This window comes from Suillus paluster, assembly GCF_016628075.1.
Source record: "Suillus paluster strain FC165 chromosome Unknown EDB91scaffold_2, whole genome shotgun sequence".
NCBI classification, from domain to species: Eukaryota; Fungi; Basidiomycota; class Agaricomycetes; order Boletales; family Suillaceae; genus Suillus; species Suillus paluster.
The window spans coordinates 13,216-28,532 of record NW_024537562.1 but is presented as its reverse complement, the minus strand read 5'-3'; the positions used below and the strand labels follow the sequence as shown (position 1 = coordinate 28,532).

Sequence of the window (15,317 nt, the reverse complement as noted above, 5' to 3'; positions counted from 1 at the left end):
CGGCCCGTAGTGCTTCGCAGTAGGTCATTTGCAGGGTCAGGGCATACAACCATCTACCGGCCGCGTCTCAACCAACCATGTCGAGTAAAAGCCCTGCTATACCGCAGACCAGCACTGGTGGAAACTCAGGCGCGAATGCGGCTGCGGTAGACCCCACGAAATCGAGTACCAGAGATAAATGTACGCTCTAATACAGGTTCTGATGGTCTAATTTTAAATGGCTGACTTGGGTCACTGCAGTGCATCAAACATATGCTTCTGATCCGAAGTACAAGAAGTACACACAACAAGTGGAGAAGTGTCTCAATGCATTCGATAATGTGCATGAGTGGGCGGACTGTATCGCGTTTCTGAAGCAGTTGTTGAAGGTACTTTTCTTACATGCTTGGCTGGGAGTATTGATAAAGCGTGGTTGCGCATTTACAGACATTTCAATCCTACATGCAATTCAAGGAGATCCCGTATAAGCTAATTGTTGCCAAACGGTTGTCTCAGTGCTTGAATCCCGCTCTACCAACTGGCGTGCACCAGCGCGCCCTTGATGTTTATACGCATATACTTTCTGTACTTGGAGTGAGTGCAACGTGATCATCATATGGTAACCTCTGATGTGGTCTGCGATACCAGACCGAAGGTCTAAAACGGGACCTACCATTATGGTCCTCCGGCCTATTCCCGTTCTTCGAGTATGCTGCTACATCAGTCAAGGTATGATCCTCACCCGTGATCCGCTTCATCCAGTACTGATTGAGACAGCCGATACTGCTAACCATATATGACACGCATTACTTGCCTTTACAAGCTGGTCTGCGCCCCGTGATGAAGTCGTTCATTCTTGCCTTGCTTCCGGGTCTTGAAGAGGAGACTGGCGAGTTCTTCGAAAAGGTATGTCGCTGTTACATGTCACAGATGAGTGTGTTAATTCAATTGTTATAGGTGCTAAATCTACTCGATCGATTGTCGGGAACCGTATCCCCTGTATTCTTTATCCAGAACATATGGCTCATCATGATAACGATGTCTTCCGCACGGGGAACCGCATTGAACTTCCTCTCTCGCCGACTACCTCGATTACATGCAGACGAAGGTAAGAATTTTCTAAGTAGTATATTCCACCACTCAGTATTCTTTAGACATCACTCAGATAGTAGGTAGAGACATAGGGCTTATGATCCGTGCATTCGCAGCTGCGCTCGAAGACGACAATCTGTTGGTTCGCAGAGGCGCCCTCGATATTCTATTGCAGTCGATGCGGATCGATAGCGCCGCTATCAAACGAGCGCATTCAGAAGACTCCGTCATCCTTATGAGAGCTGCGACCGGTGTAGTCCTCCGCCGAGATCTATCACTCAATCGTCGGCTTTATACCTGGCTACTGGGACCGGACGAAAAGAGCGAGAACCAAATCGTGTATCTGCGACAGCATGCTCTCGAGTTATTGAACACCACACTCAAGGTAGGTTGCAATTTAGATAGTCGCGAGACTTTAATGATTGTCATTAGGATGAAATGTTTGCGCCTTCAGGGGAGTACTCTGAATCTAGACCGTTCAAGATCTTTATTTCGCTGCTGGATAAGTGGGAGATAGGATCAGCTTTGACGGATGTTCTTGTATTGGATGCTCTTAAGGCGATCCGATTTCTCATGCAGCGGGATGCGGAGGAGCGTAATGAGGATGTAGGTCCTGTTTTCTTCGTGCTTTAAAGGTGTGAGCAACTTGAATATATCTTTCCAGATTTCTATGACCGCCAGTACTTTATATGATGCTGTCGAGCCCAGTATTCTTTGGAAGCAGTTATTGGCAGCAATAATGAAAGACTTAACCGAAGACAAGAAAACTGGGGTGGGCTTTGCTGCAACTACGACTCGGGTAGTTCATGCTAACATCATTTTCAGGCAATCGACTTGACCTTGTTCCTCCTGCGTTCACTCCCTCTGCAAGATGACGAAGTTCGCAGCATTCACTTACCAGTCATTTTTGCCGCCATAACGGACAGGCTGCAGGTACGATCGTTGTTTAGGGCACGTGGTGCAGAAGCTGACCCACGATACAGCGCGAAATCAACAACGACCCGTCCAAGGCTGCCGAAGCTTCCGTTCGAGAATGTTTAGCTCTTCAAGAGGAGATATTCAAACATATACCCCTGGAATCTCTCAGTCAGCGGCCTGGGCTGAATGCAGCACTTCAAACATCGGCTTCGTCACTCAGCTCACTCGCGTTCTCCTATGCATTTTACGGACTCGATTTCACCGAATCGAGACCGAGCAGTCGAGTGGTCAATCCTTTGGTGGCTGTTTTGGAACATATGTTCTCCACTAGTCAAGCACTGTCTCGATCGCTCTCGACTCAGCATGGCGGCTCAATAGAACTTCGAGCGGCATTCTCACAGGTGTTACGGGTCTTGTCGAACATTGTGCGTGCGGTGGGCAGAAGTTGTGATGCGACGCTCGGGATGTCGTGGGACCCTTCTGAATGGCTGCATTCTATGCTCGATTGTCTTGACCTGGAGGTATGTCACGTAATGCTCCCTGGCTGTTAGGTAGGAAACTGATATATCTTCAGACTGTCAATTTCACACTGGTAGACCAGGCGGTGTCTTTGATATTGTCTTTGCACGGTTCGCAGAAGCTTAGCCCGAAGTTATCGATGGATAGGAGACCCGTCGTTAGTCGCATGGTAAAGAAGGTTTGCATGTTTGACTACATTCGCAGCCAATCCAATAAAGCTTGGCTTCGTAGCTTTTCAGATACCTCCACCAAGACCTGGCAACTTGTCATGCGCGAGCTGTCAACCTCATATGGTCGATAGAATCATTGTCGCGGCCTCATGAAGTCGAGTCGATAATAGCGCAGAGCATGTGTTCTCCCGAGTCGAGAAACGTTTACGAGGCGCATGAGGCCTTTGGAGTGCTTTGGCGACTGTCAGGTGAGTAAACGCTTGCTATGTCATTATTTTGCTGACTGAATTTTCTTAGAGGATGACTCGCTTCCGGGAGTGCGCTTAAAAGTGCCGTTGATGATAGTTTTAGAGACCTTGAAGCACGATGATCCAAGTCTACGACGCGTTGGAGAAACGTGGATGCGATGCAATCTGAGGTCGTATATCAGGTAACGCTACTTTTTGATCTCTTGGCCGGTGGAAGGCTCACATGGATCGAAAAGGGTCTTGGAACCTATCCTGCGCGATCTTCTGGACCCCTCTATCCGTCGAATACCCAAAGTTAGCAGAGTGAGCGGCAAAGGAAATCGGGGGCTACGTTTACGAGAAGTCCTTTGACCAACGATATGTCGCTCACCTTCTTGAGATTCTACTTTCGATCGTCCAGTTCGGCGGTCAAGGGTTTTCCAAGTCTGCGCGCGGCACATTCTTTAGGCGTTCATTCGACCATGTGCTTCTCCAGAGGCTTAGCTCAGGTATTGGTTATTGATGCAGTTTTGCTGTGGTTGTAATTTAACAATTTTCCACCAGCCGGGATAGATGCCGAGACGAGTTACCTCGATGCACTCATCGAAGTGTTGTCAAGGTAAGTCACACACACCCTTATCCTTCATTACGCTTCATTCTCGTACAGGTTCCTTCAGTCCGAACCCAAAGATCAAGTTGCTCCGGTCATGCAGCCGCTGAACACGGTCATACAATCCTCTGCCATAGACCTCCTCCAAACCATCGTCGCTCGTGGGGAAATTGAAATGCTCGCTGTTGAAATACTCGAACCAGCCGTTATTGGCAAGCTTTTCCTCTGCGTCCATTTACATTGCTTGGACTTGCAAAACAAGTTGCTGCGGTTCCTCCACTCCATCATATCTGCCTCGACATCTTATGCCTACAACGGAAACCCGCCTCCCGAGGATCGAAGCGCAGAAGGCTCGCAGGAATCCGGAAAAAGAGGTTACAGTGTCAACTCACTGCTGACACAAACTATCATAGACGGTATTGCAGTCCCGCGCAATCGTCCTGTGATGCAGCACTGGTTAGATTTTGTGCTGATGGCGGTTCCCCAGTTCCAGCCTGCCCTTCAGGGCGTTATTTCTCCTATTGCTGATTGCCTTTGTCGACAACTACGCTTGCTCCTCTCGGATGCGCTTAAGGCGAGCCAGCCGAGAGAGAACGAGAGATATCCTCGAGTTGCGACTGATGCTGAGTTCGTCATGCTCCTCAATGCGCTCGAGCGGTTACTTGTACTTGGCTTGACTCAAAAGTCAGATGCCAATTTACAAGAGGACGACACACCAGTTCAGGACAAACCTGGGGCCGAGTCGGGAGGTATCCTAGGATATGTCTCAAATGTCTTCACTACAGACAATGCATCTTCTACTGTCGAAGATCAGCTGACAGTGAGTGACTTGGTGACGTCTGATGTCTAGTTTACCACAGCTGACAGCTAAACAGTCACACTCGCCTGGTTATAAGTCTCTCCATGATGGCATCCGTGTGTTGCTTGCGATATGGGTCAACATGGTCTGGCATGATACCACCGGCCTGCGGCCAGAGGCGGATTCGCTGTCTATGATTTATAATCGGACACATGCTCGCTGTCGAAGAGTTCTGGAGCACTTGTTCCGCGCTCACCCAACGGAAGTGTTGGAATCCGTTATCGAATGCTGGGATCATGATGCATTGTTACGTTCCAAGGGCTCTAATCAGTCTGCTACAGGCGTCTTCGACTTGGTCGATGTCTTAATCGCTAACGCACAAAGTGCGGTGCATATGATCTGCGACAGTATATCAGTACGTCTCTCCAACACCTCGGAGCGCAGTAGGAGACCCGCAAATGCGAATCTGTGAGTTATCCTTCCCAGCCGACGAGTGGCTTATTAAACGAGTTGCTGTTACTTGATAGATCCGATGTCGTCCTTTTCAACTTTTTGGAGCAATATTTGCGACGGCTTGAAGGGCCCCTGGCACTTCAAGTATGGGGTCGATTTATGCAACTTGCCAAAGATCTGGCGTCAAGTCGAGATTTCAAAGTTCAGGTCTTCTTGGCATTGAAGTATGAATTTCTTAAAACCATCCTTCGCCGCTCACGATTTCTTAGGTGCTTATGTGTTCTAGGCGACAAAGTTACTCAGACCACTGCCATTGACGACAAGCGCATTAAGAAAGACCTCCAGGTCCGGTACTTTTTAAAGTTGTTCTATGAGTTGAGCTCTGATAAATTCGGTACTTAGGAGACGTTTGGAAAGCTCCTTGATGCATGCGTTACTTTCGTGGGTAGATCGACGGATCAACCAAATTGGATCAGACGTACCACAAAGGAGTCATTGGTCAATGGTCGATCCTCCCCTGCTCTTCGTGGTGGTTAGTGGTTTACCCTGTGTCTACTTTCTCTGGCATCTGATGAGTCTTCAGCCTCAGATGTGAAGCTGGATGAGAAGGCCGATTCTAGCTCTGTTGTGCCTTCAGACAATGCCAAGCCAACTTGGGGAGCAGAGTTGCCCTCTCAGGTAAGTTGCTTGTCAACTCCCGGAGATCTTGCGAGTTGAGACCATCTGTTAGATCACCGCATTCATAGCGTCAACAGCTGTTCCAGACCTGCGCAGGTTTTTAATGGACAACGACAAGGTAGCGAGTGCTTGTAGCAACATCGTATATTACATCGTGAGCCCGGGCATCAAAATGAAAGCTAGGTGAGCTTTGTACTCGACCTTGTATGTCACACTCTCACAACCCAATAAAAGGCCTTTTGATGCTGATGCGGTTGTGGTCGACATCTTTCGGGAGATGATCAAAATCCCTCCTGCCATGAAGGTTTGGCGAGGGGCAGTGATCGACGTCCTTTACGATCACCGCATCTTTAACTCGAACTCCAGCGTTGCTACGAAGTGGAAACCCATCATCAAAGCACTATTTGATGCCGATAAAACTTCTTTCCCTGATCTGCTTAGTAAATACGCATCATATATATCCACCTGACATTACTGATCATTATGTTTAGGCCGTGTTGCCACGTCGCCCTCAGCCAATATTTTTACCAACCGAGAAGCATGAGATGCTCCTGCGATCACTCAACTTGCGACGACTTGCATTAGTCCTCTTCACAGGGGAGAAGAATCATTTCTTAACCCAGCTTCCAGCTGTACAAGAGAAATTGGTGGATATCCTGCGCAATGTTCCATCTCCGATTGTTCAATGTGAAGTCTACCTTTGCATACGAGTGTTGCTGTGCCGCCTGGCTGCACATAGCATGACGAGCTTTTGGCCCGTGATTCTCACTGAACTAGTAAGATGAACATACTCGATATCTTGCTCAACATCTGACATGAATTCTAGTATCGAATATTCGAGCTAATAATCGATTCGATACCCTCAGATGGCTCGGAAGATCTACAACTCATCCTTTCGGCCAGCAAATGTCTCGATTTGCTGCTTACCCTCCAAACAGAAGAGTTTCAGATGTAAGGTCCCCTTGCTCTCGACATGCATATGGCTATTGACAACATACTCAGACATCAGTGGATATTTATCACCGATACCGTGGATGCCGTGTTTCGCCCTGACAATTGGTGCCCAGAGTCGATGTTCGACCAGCTCGCTGAAGTGGTAGGCAGTTTGCCTATTCCTGAACCACGAGTACGTTGTCTTTTCCTGACTTTCTGAACTTGTGGCCATTTAAATCCTGCTAGGAACAACACAGCATTGGGCTACCACTGCCAACATCGACCTCCCTTGCTTTCCCTGCCCATTCTGATCGTGCTTTGCGGAAACCCATGCTAAGGTCGATTCGCCAGATTGACTCGATCAGGGACCTCATTCCGTTCTTCTCCCATGTGAGTATCACGTCTTACGAGAGCGTGTATGCAAGCGGAGGGAACATCGATTGGGAGGCGGTCGAGCAGGGAATTTTGGACGATATGTTTGATGGCCGGTGAGAGGGGTGAACCGTTTTTTTTGTTCTCTCTACGATATACATAGATTCTATTCGCCGTTCTATACGCAAAGCATATGGATATCTATAGATGCGAGCGAATCCTAATGAGAGCAGTGAACGAATATAAGTAGATGTCTCGTCAGAAGTCTCCCCAATTCCGTCGGAATTTATACTGCATACGTTCCTATGAGTTAGCGGTTCTACTTGTAGCTGTTGAGAAGGCTCAGCGCGTACCTTGTATGGGAGGTTCTTCCTGCAACGCAGGAATGAATCTGGTTAGGATGCAGATATCGAAGTTAAGCGTGAAACTGACCTCATTTTCTCTACCGGTGTGTTAGGTTGCTTGTATCCTTGTTCTCCGGTCCCCCAATCTGACTGGCTGTTACGCTCCTTGCCGATATCTTTGTACTTGACCACCGGATCTTGCTTCTCTGGCGGGACACCACGAGTGATTTTAGGCTTCGGCGTGCTGTCAGCAGGGCGTGTGGGGGGTTCGTCATGTGCACGGAGAGCTTCCTCAACTGTGATCCCTTGGAATTTTGCCTCTCGCTCTACTTCTTGAAGTTCGATGGCTTCGTGCTGGGCAAAGTGTTCAACGTCTTCGGGGTGGGTATATGATTCGTCGGTTTGCGTCTCAGGTGTCGAGTGATGTTGTTCTGGTGTATGTTTTGAGCTACAAATCAACGTGCACTATGCGTCAAACGAACCTTCGTGGTGTAAGAAAAATTCTTGTTGCGAGCTCAGTAATTATGTCGTGAAAGGTGAATTAGTAGAAGTACTCACCGCTTTCTACGTCGTAATGATGTCCCTCTGCGCCTATATCGTCAAAATTGGGAAGGCCATTTGTCCCAACAGCAGAAAACTCCTCTGGCGTGACCTTTCCGTCTCCGTCTTTGTCCAAGAGCTTGAGTACAGTATCGGCAACGTGATCGGCCTTCTTCTGATGTTCAATGTCGTCCTATAATGACGTTAACACGCGACAAGTGAGGGCAGTGCAGCTACCGGACCTTCGACTTTTTCTGCGAGTACACATGATGGACGCCGTATATCGCTTCAATTTCTTCCCGGTCCCATACACCATCTCTAAAGCAAAGTACGGGTTGAATATCCTCCCGACTGGGCTGTAGTTTCATTACCTGTTCAAATCATGAAGTTGGAAGAAACTCTCCAGGTCGAAGGAATCACTGTATCAACTTTCATCAGAACTGAACGTTGCGACATCTTTGAGTTGCGCACATATGGTGTTCTGAAGCCATCTATTAACAATGAAGGATTAGCACTGGTCAGGACCAATGTGTGGGTCTCCCATACGTGTCGAACGGCGTAGCCTGCATTGGCAAGTTTTGCGCTCTCTTCTGGGTCTTCATGGCCGCCGTGTGCTGAGACGAGCGACACGAAAAGAATATGAATGGAAAGTGCGGTCAAGACTTTCATGGTAGGTGGACCTTTGACAAGTGACACAACTTCAAGTTGCAATATGCATCAGCGTAGTGACAAGACCCCAAACACCTCCCGTCATTTGGACCCCGTAAATTCTGTTACTTCTAAGTTAACTGATACATGCTAACAAGTTGTGATGACAATAAACTGGAAAAGCCTCTATAGAGCCCGAGTGCAAGATAGCAGAAAAATTCTCTTCCCCTGAGCAGGTCATCCCGTCTTCGTCTTTAGATCCCTCCACAAAGTTGTAAACAGAACAGCTCCAATACCAACCATAGCAATCTCCAATCCCACATAGTTCAACATTCCAACTGAAACACCCGAACCACCCCAGATTGCGCCCGTCACACGACCAGTATAATTACTGTATTGAATTGCCATTGACGTGCGTCCGTTCCACTCAGGTGGGAGCTGCTTGCTGAGTAGACTAAGGGTCACCGTAGTCGCAAGGTTAAACCCGAGCGCCACGGCCCACCAACATGCGAATAGTGAGCCGTAATTGACTTTGCCAGTGCGAAGGATGGAAAGAAAGATGAGAAGGCCTGCAAGGCCAATCATCGTACCGAAAGCTAGGAGTTTGCGATCTTGTGTGCGACGCGCAGCTAGGAGGTTCGCGAGGAGGAAAGGGAAACATGTTATTCCACCTAGAGCGATGAAATTTCCTGCGGCAAAGGGAGACCAGTTAAGGTTTCCAGCAGCAGCACCAAATACAGGCAAGTTCGCTTCCCAAGAGCCCAGGATGAAAAAGCAGAGCATTGAGAACCAACACATGCATGCAATGACACCCCATTGGGACCGTGTGATCAGCGAGAGCTGTGCTCTGAATGATACGTCAGTGGGTGAGGCAGGGCGTGTGGCAGGTGCTGATGAATAGTTAGGAGAAGACTCCGTCTCTCGACCATTCGCTTCTGCGGCCAAGACGGAGGGAGCATTTGAATTGGTTGCTGACTGCAACTCAATCATGGTTTGTGGTTGAGGGATGTCCTCAAAATATTTCGTTACCAAGACCCAGAAGCCAGCGTAAACGCCAGCCATGACCCATCCTGGGCTTGTATAACCGTTGAAAATTGAATTTGAGAAACCGATATTGTACAACACGCCACCAAGGAATGGGCCAAGGCTCATGCCCAGACCTTGACAAATGACCAACCAGCTAGCAAGTGTCGTCCTTCGTCTGATTCCAACAATTCGAGGATCCGTGCAGTACCGTTTGCAGTACATGAACACGGAGAACGCGACACCGTTGAGGCAGCGGCCAATCAGGATCAGATATAAGAAGTTGGCCCGGTAAGCAAGAGCGTAGGCGATGTGACCTAGAATGGCAAAGCAGCAACTGACATGAAGGGGCATTTTGTACATCCCTAGGATGAAATGACAGAGATTGAAATACCGTACAACGAGAGGAAGATATCTGAACGTACCTTTGTCGTACCGTGTCAAAGGAATCAAAGCAAGTCCAGCGAAAGCTGTTGGAATGCCGATGATAATACCAGAAAAAGTGGCACTTCCTCCCAAGTACTCTGCATACTTGTTTGACGATGAAACGACGATGAAAAAAGATACCTGCGAGGACCGCAGCATACTATGTGAGTGATCGTTGCAACGTCCTCGCAATCGACAGCTATGTTTTACCTGAAGAAGAAAATTCATTGCAATCATGATGACCAGGGACGCCATGTTCGGAAGCTTGAATTCCTCTTCATCGACGTCGCTCGTCTCATGGCGAGACGAAAACGGGTAAATTTTATTCAATAGGTGTTTGAGGACCGTCATCTGCACGAATATGCCGCCAGTCGAGAGCACGTTGAAGACAACACGCGCAAAAATACACCATGGGTTCCCGGCGCCCACTGCATGATCAACACATGATCACTAAGAATTAGTTTGTTATGACAATTTTAGGTCACGTGGACTAGTCAAGACTGTTGGATCGTCGTCGTCGTATACTATATAGTACAATTTCCTTTTTCTAATTATCACATACATTCGCATATATAATACGCATCGCTTACCTCAGTCGTTGTCTTCAAACACTGAGCGTGTATTGTGTCTTAGCTTCCACAAAGACTAGTCAGCAACTCTCAGGTAACAGGCACTTGTCGAATCGCCCAAGTAAGCTCCTCGGAGGAAGCTTAGTCAATCATGCGAGCGAGAATCTGCGCAGCTTTGCTGATAAGAGTGAACACGTACTACGTCTACCATCAAAGAAAATGTTCTACTTGTACAGTGCACTATCAATCATGTCGCTGGGTAGTCTATACGCCTGGATTTTGTTGAACCGGTTAGCGGAATTTATGTCTGTCTTAGGGATTGAAGAAAGCGAGGGCGTATGCTCGTAGCGTGGTCAAATCTCCCTCTGTGAATCGGACATCCAAATTATACTCTTCAGGCACCAGTGTACCTTTGAAGGAACTGTCATCCAACCCGGTCAAACTTGGTGTCTTCCGTGAATCTTTCCCTGTCTACTATCCGGCTGAAGAGCTGTCTCAACAATGCGTAGTTCGGCTTTGCTTCGAACTTCAAACCACGGCAGTGATCGAGTATGTCGTGAATTCCGGAGGTGAGCGCGCAAGTAGGTCACGGAACGCTAAACCACCTTTCATCTCGCCAATCCGAAATAACTTGGCCTCTTCGCTTGGTGAGTAAATGCCTTGCCAAGGCAGACGACCATGCAAAAGATATAGAAGGACGTTGCCCAATGCTTCAAGACCGTCTCACCGTCCATGTTCTGTTCCTGACTCGTTAGCGCTGAGCATAAATTAGATTGGTGTTCACAAACCTCGTCCAAAATGTACATTATAGCTCGCATACTACGGACTTCACAGAACGGTATATGTGCTCCAGTCGATGGGTCGACGTAAAGCTCCACTAAGCCAAAGTCGAATAAATAGAATCCTCTCCATCGCCCATCGCAAAATTGTCAGGCTTGACGTCCCGCAGGACAACTCCTCGCGAATGCGCGAACTCGATTCTATCCAACTGAGAAAATGCACGCAGATCAATACGAGACACGGCGCGGGTGTTCAACACACTAACCATTTGAAATCCGAGCATAACCAACTTCTTCAAAGAGAACTTGCCCCTGCATAGTCGTAGTTGTTCGAGATTCGCGTCTAGTTTATCGAGAATCACGATATGTGATCCTCGACCCTTTCCGCTCCATTTGCACGATGAAATGCCTATGTATCCGCGCAGGAGGTTATACACCAGAGCTTCGTAAGGCAGCGTGCAGGGTGTGTCTAGTGCATCCCACGCAATCTACAATTTGATTGCAGCCTCCGAGCCGGTGAGAACGTGGAAAGCACTCGATACATTTCCTGTCAGGTCAAAGCATATCAGCGAATTTCAGACAGAAAAGAATACATGTGAACAGACCAAAGCTTCCCATTCCAAGTAATTTGGTCACCTGATACATGCCGTAGACGCGGTATTGGGTTTCAGAAATCATGGCCCGCGTCAGCAGTGAAGGACCAAGGTCGGACAACACCTCGTGTAGCTTCGTTGGTAGAGCCCGTAATCCGTCGATCGCTAAGGTTGGGTCACATGTCCTGAGGTTGACTCCCGATCCTAGGCCCCCAGGACGTTGAACTAGAACCGTTGGGAAATCCGCCATGTTCGCTGGTTCCATCACTCGGTAATGACTAGACGTCACTACAAGAATTTGGGTGCTTTTAACGTTACTGCACGCCAAGTGACAGCGCCCCCAGATGTCTGAAAACATAGAGGAGATTTGGCCAAAGAGGTCCGAAAGGGGCGCAGGTTGATCGTTCGCAGTGAGATCAAATGGAAGTTGGGGAAGTGAAGATGATTTCGCATCCGGAACTGGAAGACAGACTAGTATATAACCCTGATCCAGGAGCGTCTTCACAGCTGCTTCTGCATCTGCATATAAACCAGGATGCAGGATGGTCCGGACAGCTTCCCGGAGTACAGCTCTACTGAGCGGCGCTCCTACAAAAGTGCGGACATCCTCCAAAACATGCTGCACCATGTCGGTATAAGGTGCTTCAGCGTTTTCTCTGTCTCATAAGTTCGAATTTAAGATACAGTTCGGATAGTCGGGGTCTGCCGGGATGCGTTGGTAATAGCAGAAACATAACGTCATTTACAACACCGTCACCGTCCTGATAGCGGGTGAGCAAGGTGAGCAGATTCGAATATTAAAACCCACGATGATGGTACCGAAGAGATCAAAGGCAATGACTCTGAAGGACAACGCGGGCACAGGAGGCGTGTAGTGCGGGAGAAGGTCGTGCTCGACATAGAACTTATCACCCCAATCCGGCTCCTCTTCTGTTTGGTCGACAACTGGGGAGTCTCCGTCAAAGGGAATCTTCGTCGACCAGAGCTTTAGAGCATATACCTTGAGATTTTCGTTGAAGGTCCGTAAATTCCCATCAAAGGAAGGATCCGGTAGAAGGAGGCTGCTTCGTCGAGCCTTATGTGCGCAATAAGACTGAAAGCCAACCTTCCGTCAGGACTCGTGGGCATTGCATTATATTCTTGTGACTAACTTCAAAGCCCAGGTCACAGTAGCGGTGACACCCATCCATGAGTAGTCTGCAGTAAGTCTGGGACGTGTGAGGGTAACGAAGCCCACTAAGCAGAGGCAGCTTACTGCTTATACAGTAGTAAATCTTGATAAATGGGTGGTGGTTTGGCAGCAGACAAGTCGAAACTCCGTGGTCGCAGGTATTCGAAAAAGTAACCGTTTCGTTCATTCCGATGCTCTGTAACAAACCACTCCACGTATCCCATTCGTCCTTCACGGGATTGCTGCCACCTGACGAGCGATCATCCGTTGCGTTTCTTGGAGGATTCACTCGTAGTCATCCGAGACCGAACGACAGAAGGTAAGGTAACTAGATTCTTCCATTTGATGCTGGAGGTGAGGCACAGCGACTGGCGGGCGCCTGAATTCCCGATCGTCGAGCTCCGAAAATGTATGGACGTAGAGAGCATCCCCTTCTGGACGCAATGGGGGTTCAACGTGCAACATTTGCCTACCTTCGTTCAGTGATGACCCAGGGCGAGATAACAAACAGAAGATGTCCTTTATAGTAATTATCGTTAAGCCCAATGTCGGTTCGAGAAACACGCAACGCTAGAAAAGGGCGAGTTGTCAAGGAAGTGGCTACTCCGATCCCATAGGGTGGCGTTCATGAAGCCGAGTGCTAGGGAATAAATTTTACGACGACGAAAGAGTGAGGCATCATGCATCATGATCTAACGAAATTTACACCATCATTGTCAACCTAAGCCCTGTTTCATATGGACAGGAGATAAGGGTGAACATGACTGTAGTGGCTGCCCACCTCAAGTTGAATAAGCTCCTCAGCCGGAGGGAGCCTGTTATTTACCCACAAATACTATCCCGTTACGACTAGTTATATACATAGGATTGCAAAACTTTGAAAGCCTCTAAATTCATGAGCCGGAATGCAAAGTACCAGACAATGCTGTCATCCTGTCTTCGTCTTCAGCTCCCTCCACAATATTGTAAACAGAACAGCCCCGATACCAACCATAGCAATCTCCAATCCTACAAAGTTCTGCATGCCAACTAAAACGCCCGAACCACCCCAGATTGCGCCAGTCACGCGACCGGTAAAATTACTGCATTGAATTGCGATTGAAGTGCGTCCGTTCCACTTGGGCGGGAGTTGCTTGCTGAGTAAACTAAGGGTTACGGTAGTCGCAATATTAAACCCAAGCGCCACGGTCCACCAACATGCGAACAATGAGCCATAATTGACCTTGTCCATATGAAGGATGGAAAGAAAGATGAGAAGGCCTGCAAGGCCGATCATCGTCCCGAAAGCAAGGAGTTTGCGATCTTGCGTACGACGTACAGCTAGGAGATTGACGAGGAGGAACGGGAAACATGTTATCCCACCGAGAGCGATGAAATTTCCTGCGTCAAACGGAGACCAGCGAAGGTTTGTAGTGGCAGCACCAAACACAGGTAAGTTGGCTTCCCAAGAGCCTAGGATGAAAAAGCAGACCATCGAGAACCAGCACATGCATACAATGACGCCCCACTGAGGCAGTGTGATCAGTGAGAGTTGTGTTCCGAGCGATTCGTCAATGGGCGACGGAGGGTATGTGGCAGGCGCTAATGAATAAGGCTTGGTCTCGAAACCTTTTGCTATGGGGAGAGACAACTTCGTCTTGGTTGGTGGTTGAGGAACGTCCTCAAAATATTTTGTCACCAGGACCCAGAAGCCAGCGTAAATACCAGCCATGATCCATCCTGGGCTTGTATAACCGTTGAAAATTGAGTTGGAGAACCCAATCTTGTACAGCAAGCCACCGAGGAATGGGCCAAGGCTCAAGCCCAGACCTTGACAGACGACCAACCAACTCGCAAGTGTCGTCCTTCGTCTTATTCCAACAATTTGAGGGTCCGTGCAGTACCGTTTGCAGTACATGAACATGGAAAATGCAACACCGGTGAGGCAACGGCCGATCAGAATCAAATACAAGAAGTTGACCGGAAACGCAAGAGCGTAGGCAATTTGACCTAGAATGGAAAAGCAGCAGCTGACATGAAGGGGCATTTTGTACATCCCTAACAATGAAGGTTGAAATATCGTCTAACGAGAGGAAGACACCCGACCGCACCTCTATCATACTGCGTCAAAGGAATCAAAGCAAGGCCAGCGAAGGCTGTTGGAATACCGATGATGATACCGGAGAAAGTGGCATTTCCTCCCAAGTGCTCTGTATACTTGTTCGATGATGAAACGACGATGAAAAATGATATCTGAGGGACGGAGAAGATTATGTGAGTGACCTTTGCAACGTCCCAGGCAGTAGATGTCTTACTTGAAGAAGGAAATTCATTACGATCATGATGACCAGGGACGCCATGTTCGGAAGCTTGAATTCCTCTTCGTCGCTCGTCTCATGATGAGATGAGAACGGGTGAAGTCTGTTCAGCAACCACTTGAGGACCATTGTATGAACAGACCAGTCAAGAGCATCAAGATAAGCTAAGGTCAAACG

The 15,317-nt window shown here is 48.3% G+C and overlaps 5 protein-coding genes across 5 annotated transcripts; 1 reads left to right on the top strand and 4 right to left on the bottom strand.

The window, feature by feature from the left end:
• Positions 1 to 77: 77 nt before the first annotated feature.
• EDB91DRAFT_1233602 (Dopey, N-terminal-domain-containing protein) lies at positions 78 to 6,870 on the top strand (the record flags this gene model as incomplete). The annotated part of the gene is given in 30 exon segments (XM_041321115.1): positions 78 to 180; positions 241 to 368; positions 427 to 573; positions 628 to 708; positions 757 to 885; positions 937 to 1,087; positions 1,134 to 1,456; positions 1,504 to 1,677; positions 1,736 to 1,843; positions 1,897 to 2,004; positions 2,055 to 2,510; positions 2,564 to 2,686; positions 2,740 to 2,926; positions 2,976 to 3,108; positions 3,163 to 3,220; positions 3,243 to 3,414; positions 3,470 to 3,524; positions 3,573 to 4,335; positions 4,391 to 4,782; positions 4,842 to 4,991; positions 5,037 to 5,112; positions 5,170 to 5,299; positions 5,351 to 5,445; positions 5,498 to 5,628; positions 5,680 to 5,885; positions 5,937 to 5,941; positions 5,961 to 6,221; positions 6,272 to 6,396; positions 6,448 to 6,571; positions 6,625 to 6,870. The coding sequence occupies 30 exon segments, from the start codon at positions 78 to 80 to the stop codon at positions 6,868 to 6,870; spliced, it is 5,340 nt and encodes a 1,779-aa protein (XP_041183425.1).
• Positions 6,871 to 6,942: 72 nt separating this feature from the next.
• On the bottom strand, positions 6,943 to 8,409 carry EDB91DRAFT_1095206 (uncharacterized protein). Its single transcript, XM_041316925.1, has 9 exons — positions 8,181 to 8,409; positions 8,106 to 8,125; positions 8,006 to 8,053; positions 7,877 to 7,952; positions 7,653 to 7,827; positions 7,577 to 7,597; positions 7,183 to 7,525; positions 7,104 to 7,122; positions 6,943 to 7,041 (listed from the first exon to the last, which is right to left on the bottom strand). Exons 1-9 carry the CDS (start codon positions 8,301 to 8,303, stop codon positions 7,009 to 7,011), a joined length of 858 nt encoding a protein of 285 aa, XP_041183424.1. The 5' UTR covers positions 8,304 to 8,409; the 3' UTR covers positions 6,943 to 7,008.
• On the bottom strand, positions 8,385 to 10,217 carry EDB91DRAFT_1095205 (major facilitator superfamily domain-containing protein). Its single transcript, XM_041316924.1, has 3 exons — positions 9,942 to 10,217; positions 9,731 to 9,872; positions 8,385 to 9,670 (listed from the first exon to the last, which is right to left on the bottom strand). The coding sequence occupies exons 1-3, from the start codon at positions 10,080 to 10,082 to the stop codon at positions 8,520 to 8,522; spliced, it is 1,434 nt and encodes a 477-aa protein (XP_041183423.1). The 5' UTR covers positions 10,083 to 10,217; the 3' UTR covers positions 8,385 to 8,519.
• A 1,350-nt stretch (positions 10,218 to 11,567) lies between these two features.
• On the bottom strand, positions 11,568 to 13,308 carry EDB91DRAFT_1076828 (uncharacterized protein; the record flags this gene model as incomplete). Its single annotated transcript, XM_041314889.1, has 7 exons — positions 11,568 to 11,626; positions 11,685 to 12,328; positions 12,357 to 12,433; positions 12,481 to 12,733; positions 12,824 to 12,880; positions 12,928 to 13,092; positions 13,133 to 13,308. 7 exons carry the CDS (start codon positions 13,306 to 13,308, stop codon positions 11,568 to 11,570), a joined length of 1,431 nt encoding a protein of 476 aa, XP_041183422.1.
• Positions 13,309 to 13,771: 463 nt separating this feature from the next.
• On the bottom strand, positions 13,772 to 15,203 carry EDB91DRAFT_1193162 (major facilitator superfamily domain-containing protein; the record flags this gene model as incomplete). Its single annotated transcript, XM_041320558.1, has 3 exons — positions 15,138 to 15,203; positions 14,934 to 15,075; positions 13,772 to 14,880 (listed from the first exon to the last, which is right to left on the bottom strand). Exons 1-3 carry the CDS (start codon positions 15,180 to 15,182, stop codon positions 13,772 to 13,774), a joined length of 1,296 nt encoding a protein of 431 aa, XP_041183421.1. The 5' UTR covers positions 15,183 to 15,203.
• Positions 15,204 to 15,317: the final 114 nt, after the last annotated feature.

Bases quoted from the DNA above. Each gene is read 5' to 3' on its own strand.
- EDB91DRAFT_1095206 (XM_041316925.1), bottom strand. From the start codon at position 8,303: ATGAAAGTCTTGACCGCACTTTCCATTCATATTCTTTTCGTGTCGCTC. The intron at 8,054-8,105 runs GTGCGCAACTCA...AAGTTGATACAG, and splicing joins ATGGCTTCAGAACACCATAT to TGATTCCTTCGACCTGGAGA. The intron at 7,953-8,005 runs GTAATGAAACTA...ACTTTGCTTTAG, and splicing joins CAACTTCATGATTTGAACAG to AGATGGTGTATGGGACCGGG.
- EDB91DRAFT_1095205 (XM_041316924.1), bottom strand. From the start codon at position 10,082: ATGACGGTCCTCAAACACCTATTGAATAAAATTTACCCGTTTTCGTCT. The intron at 9,873-9,941 runs GTAAAACATAGC...CGGTCCTCGCAG, and splicing joins CAATGAATTTTCTTCTTCAG to GTATCTTTTTTCATCGTCGT. The intron at 9,671-9,730 runs GTACGTTCAGAT...ATTTCATCCTAG, and splicing joins TTTGACACGGTACGACAAAG to GGATGTACAAAATGCCCCTT.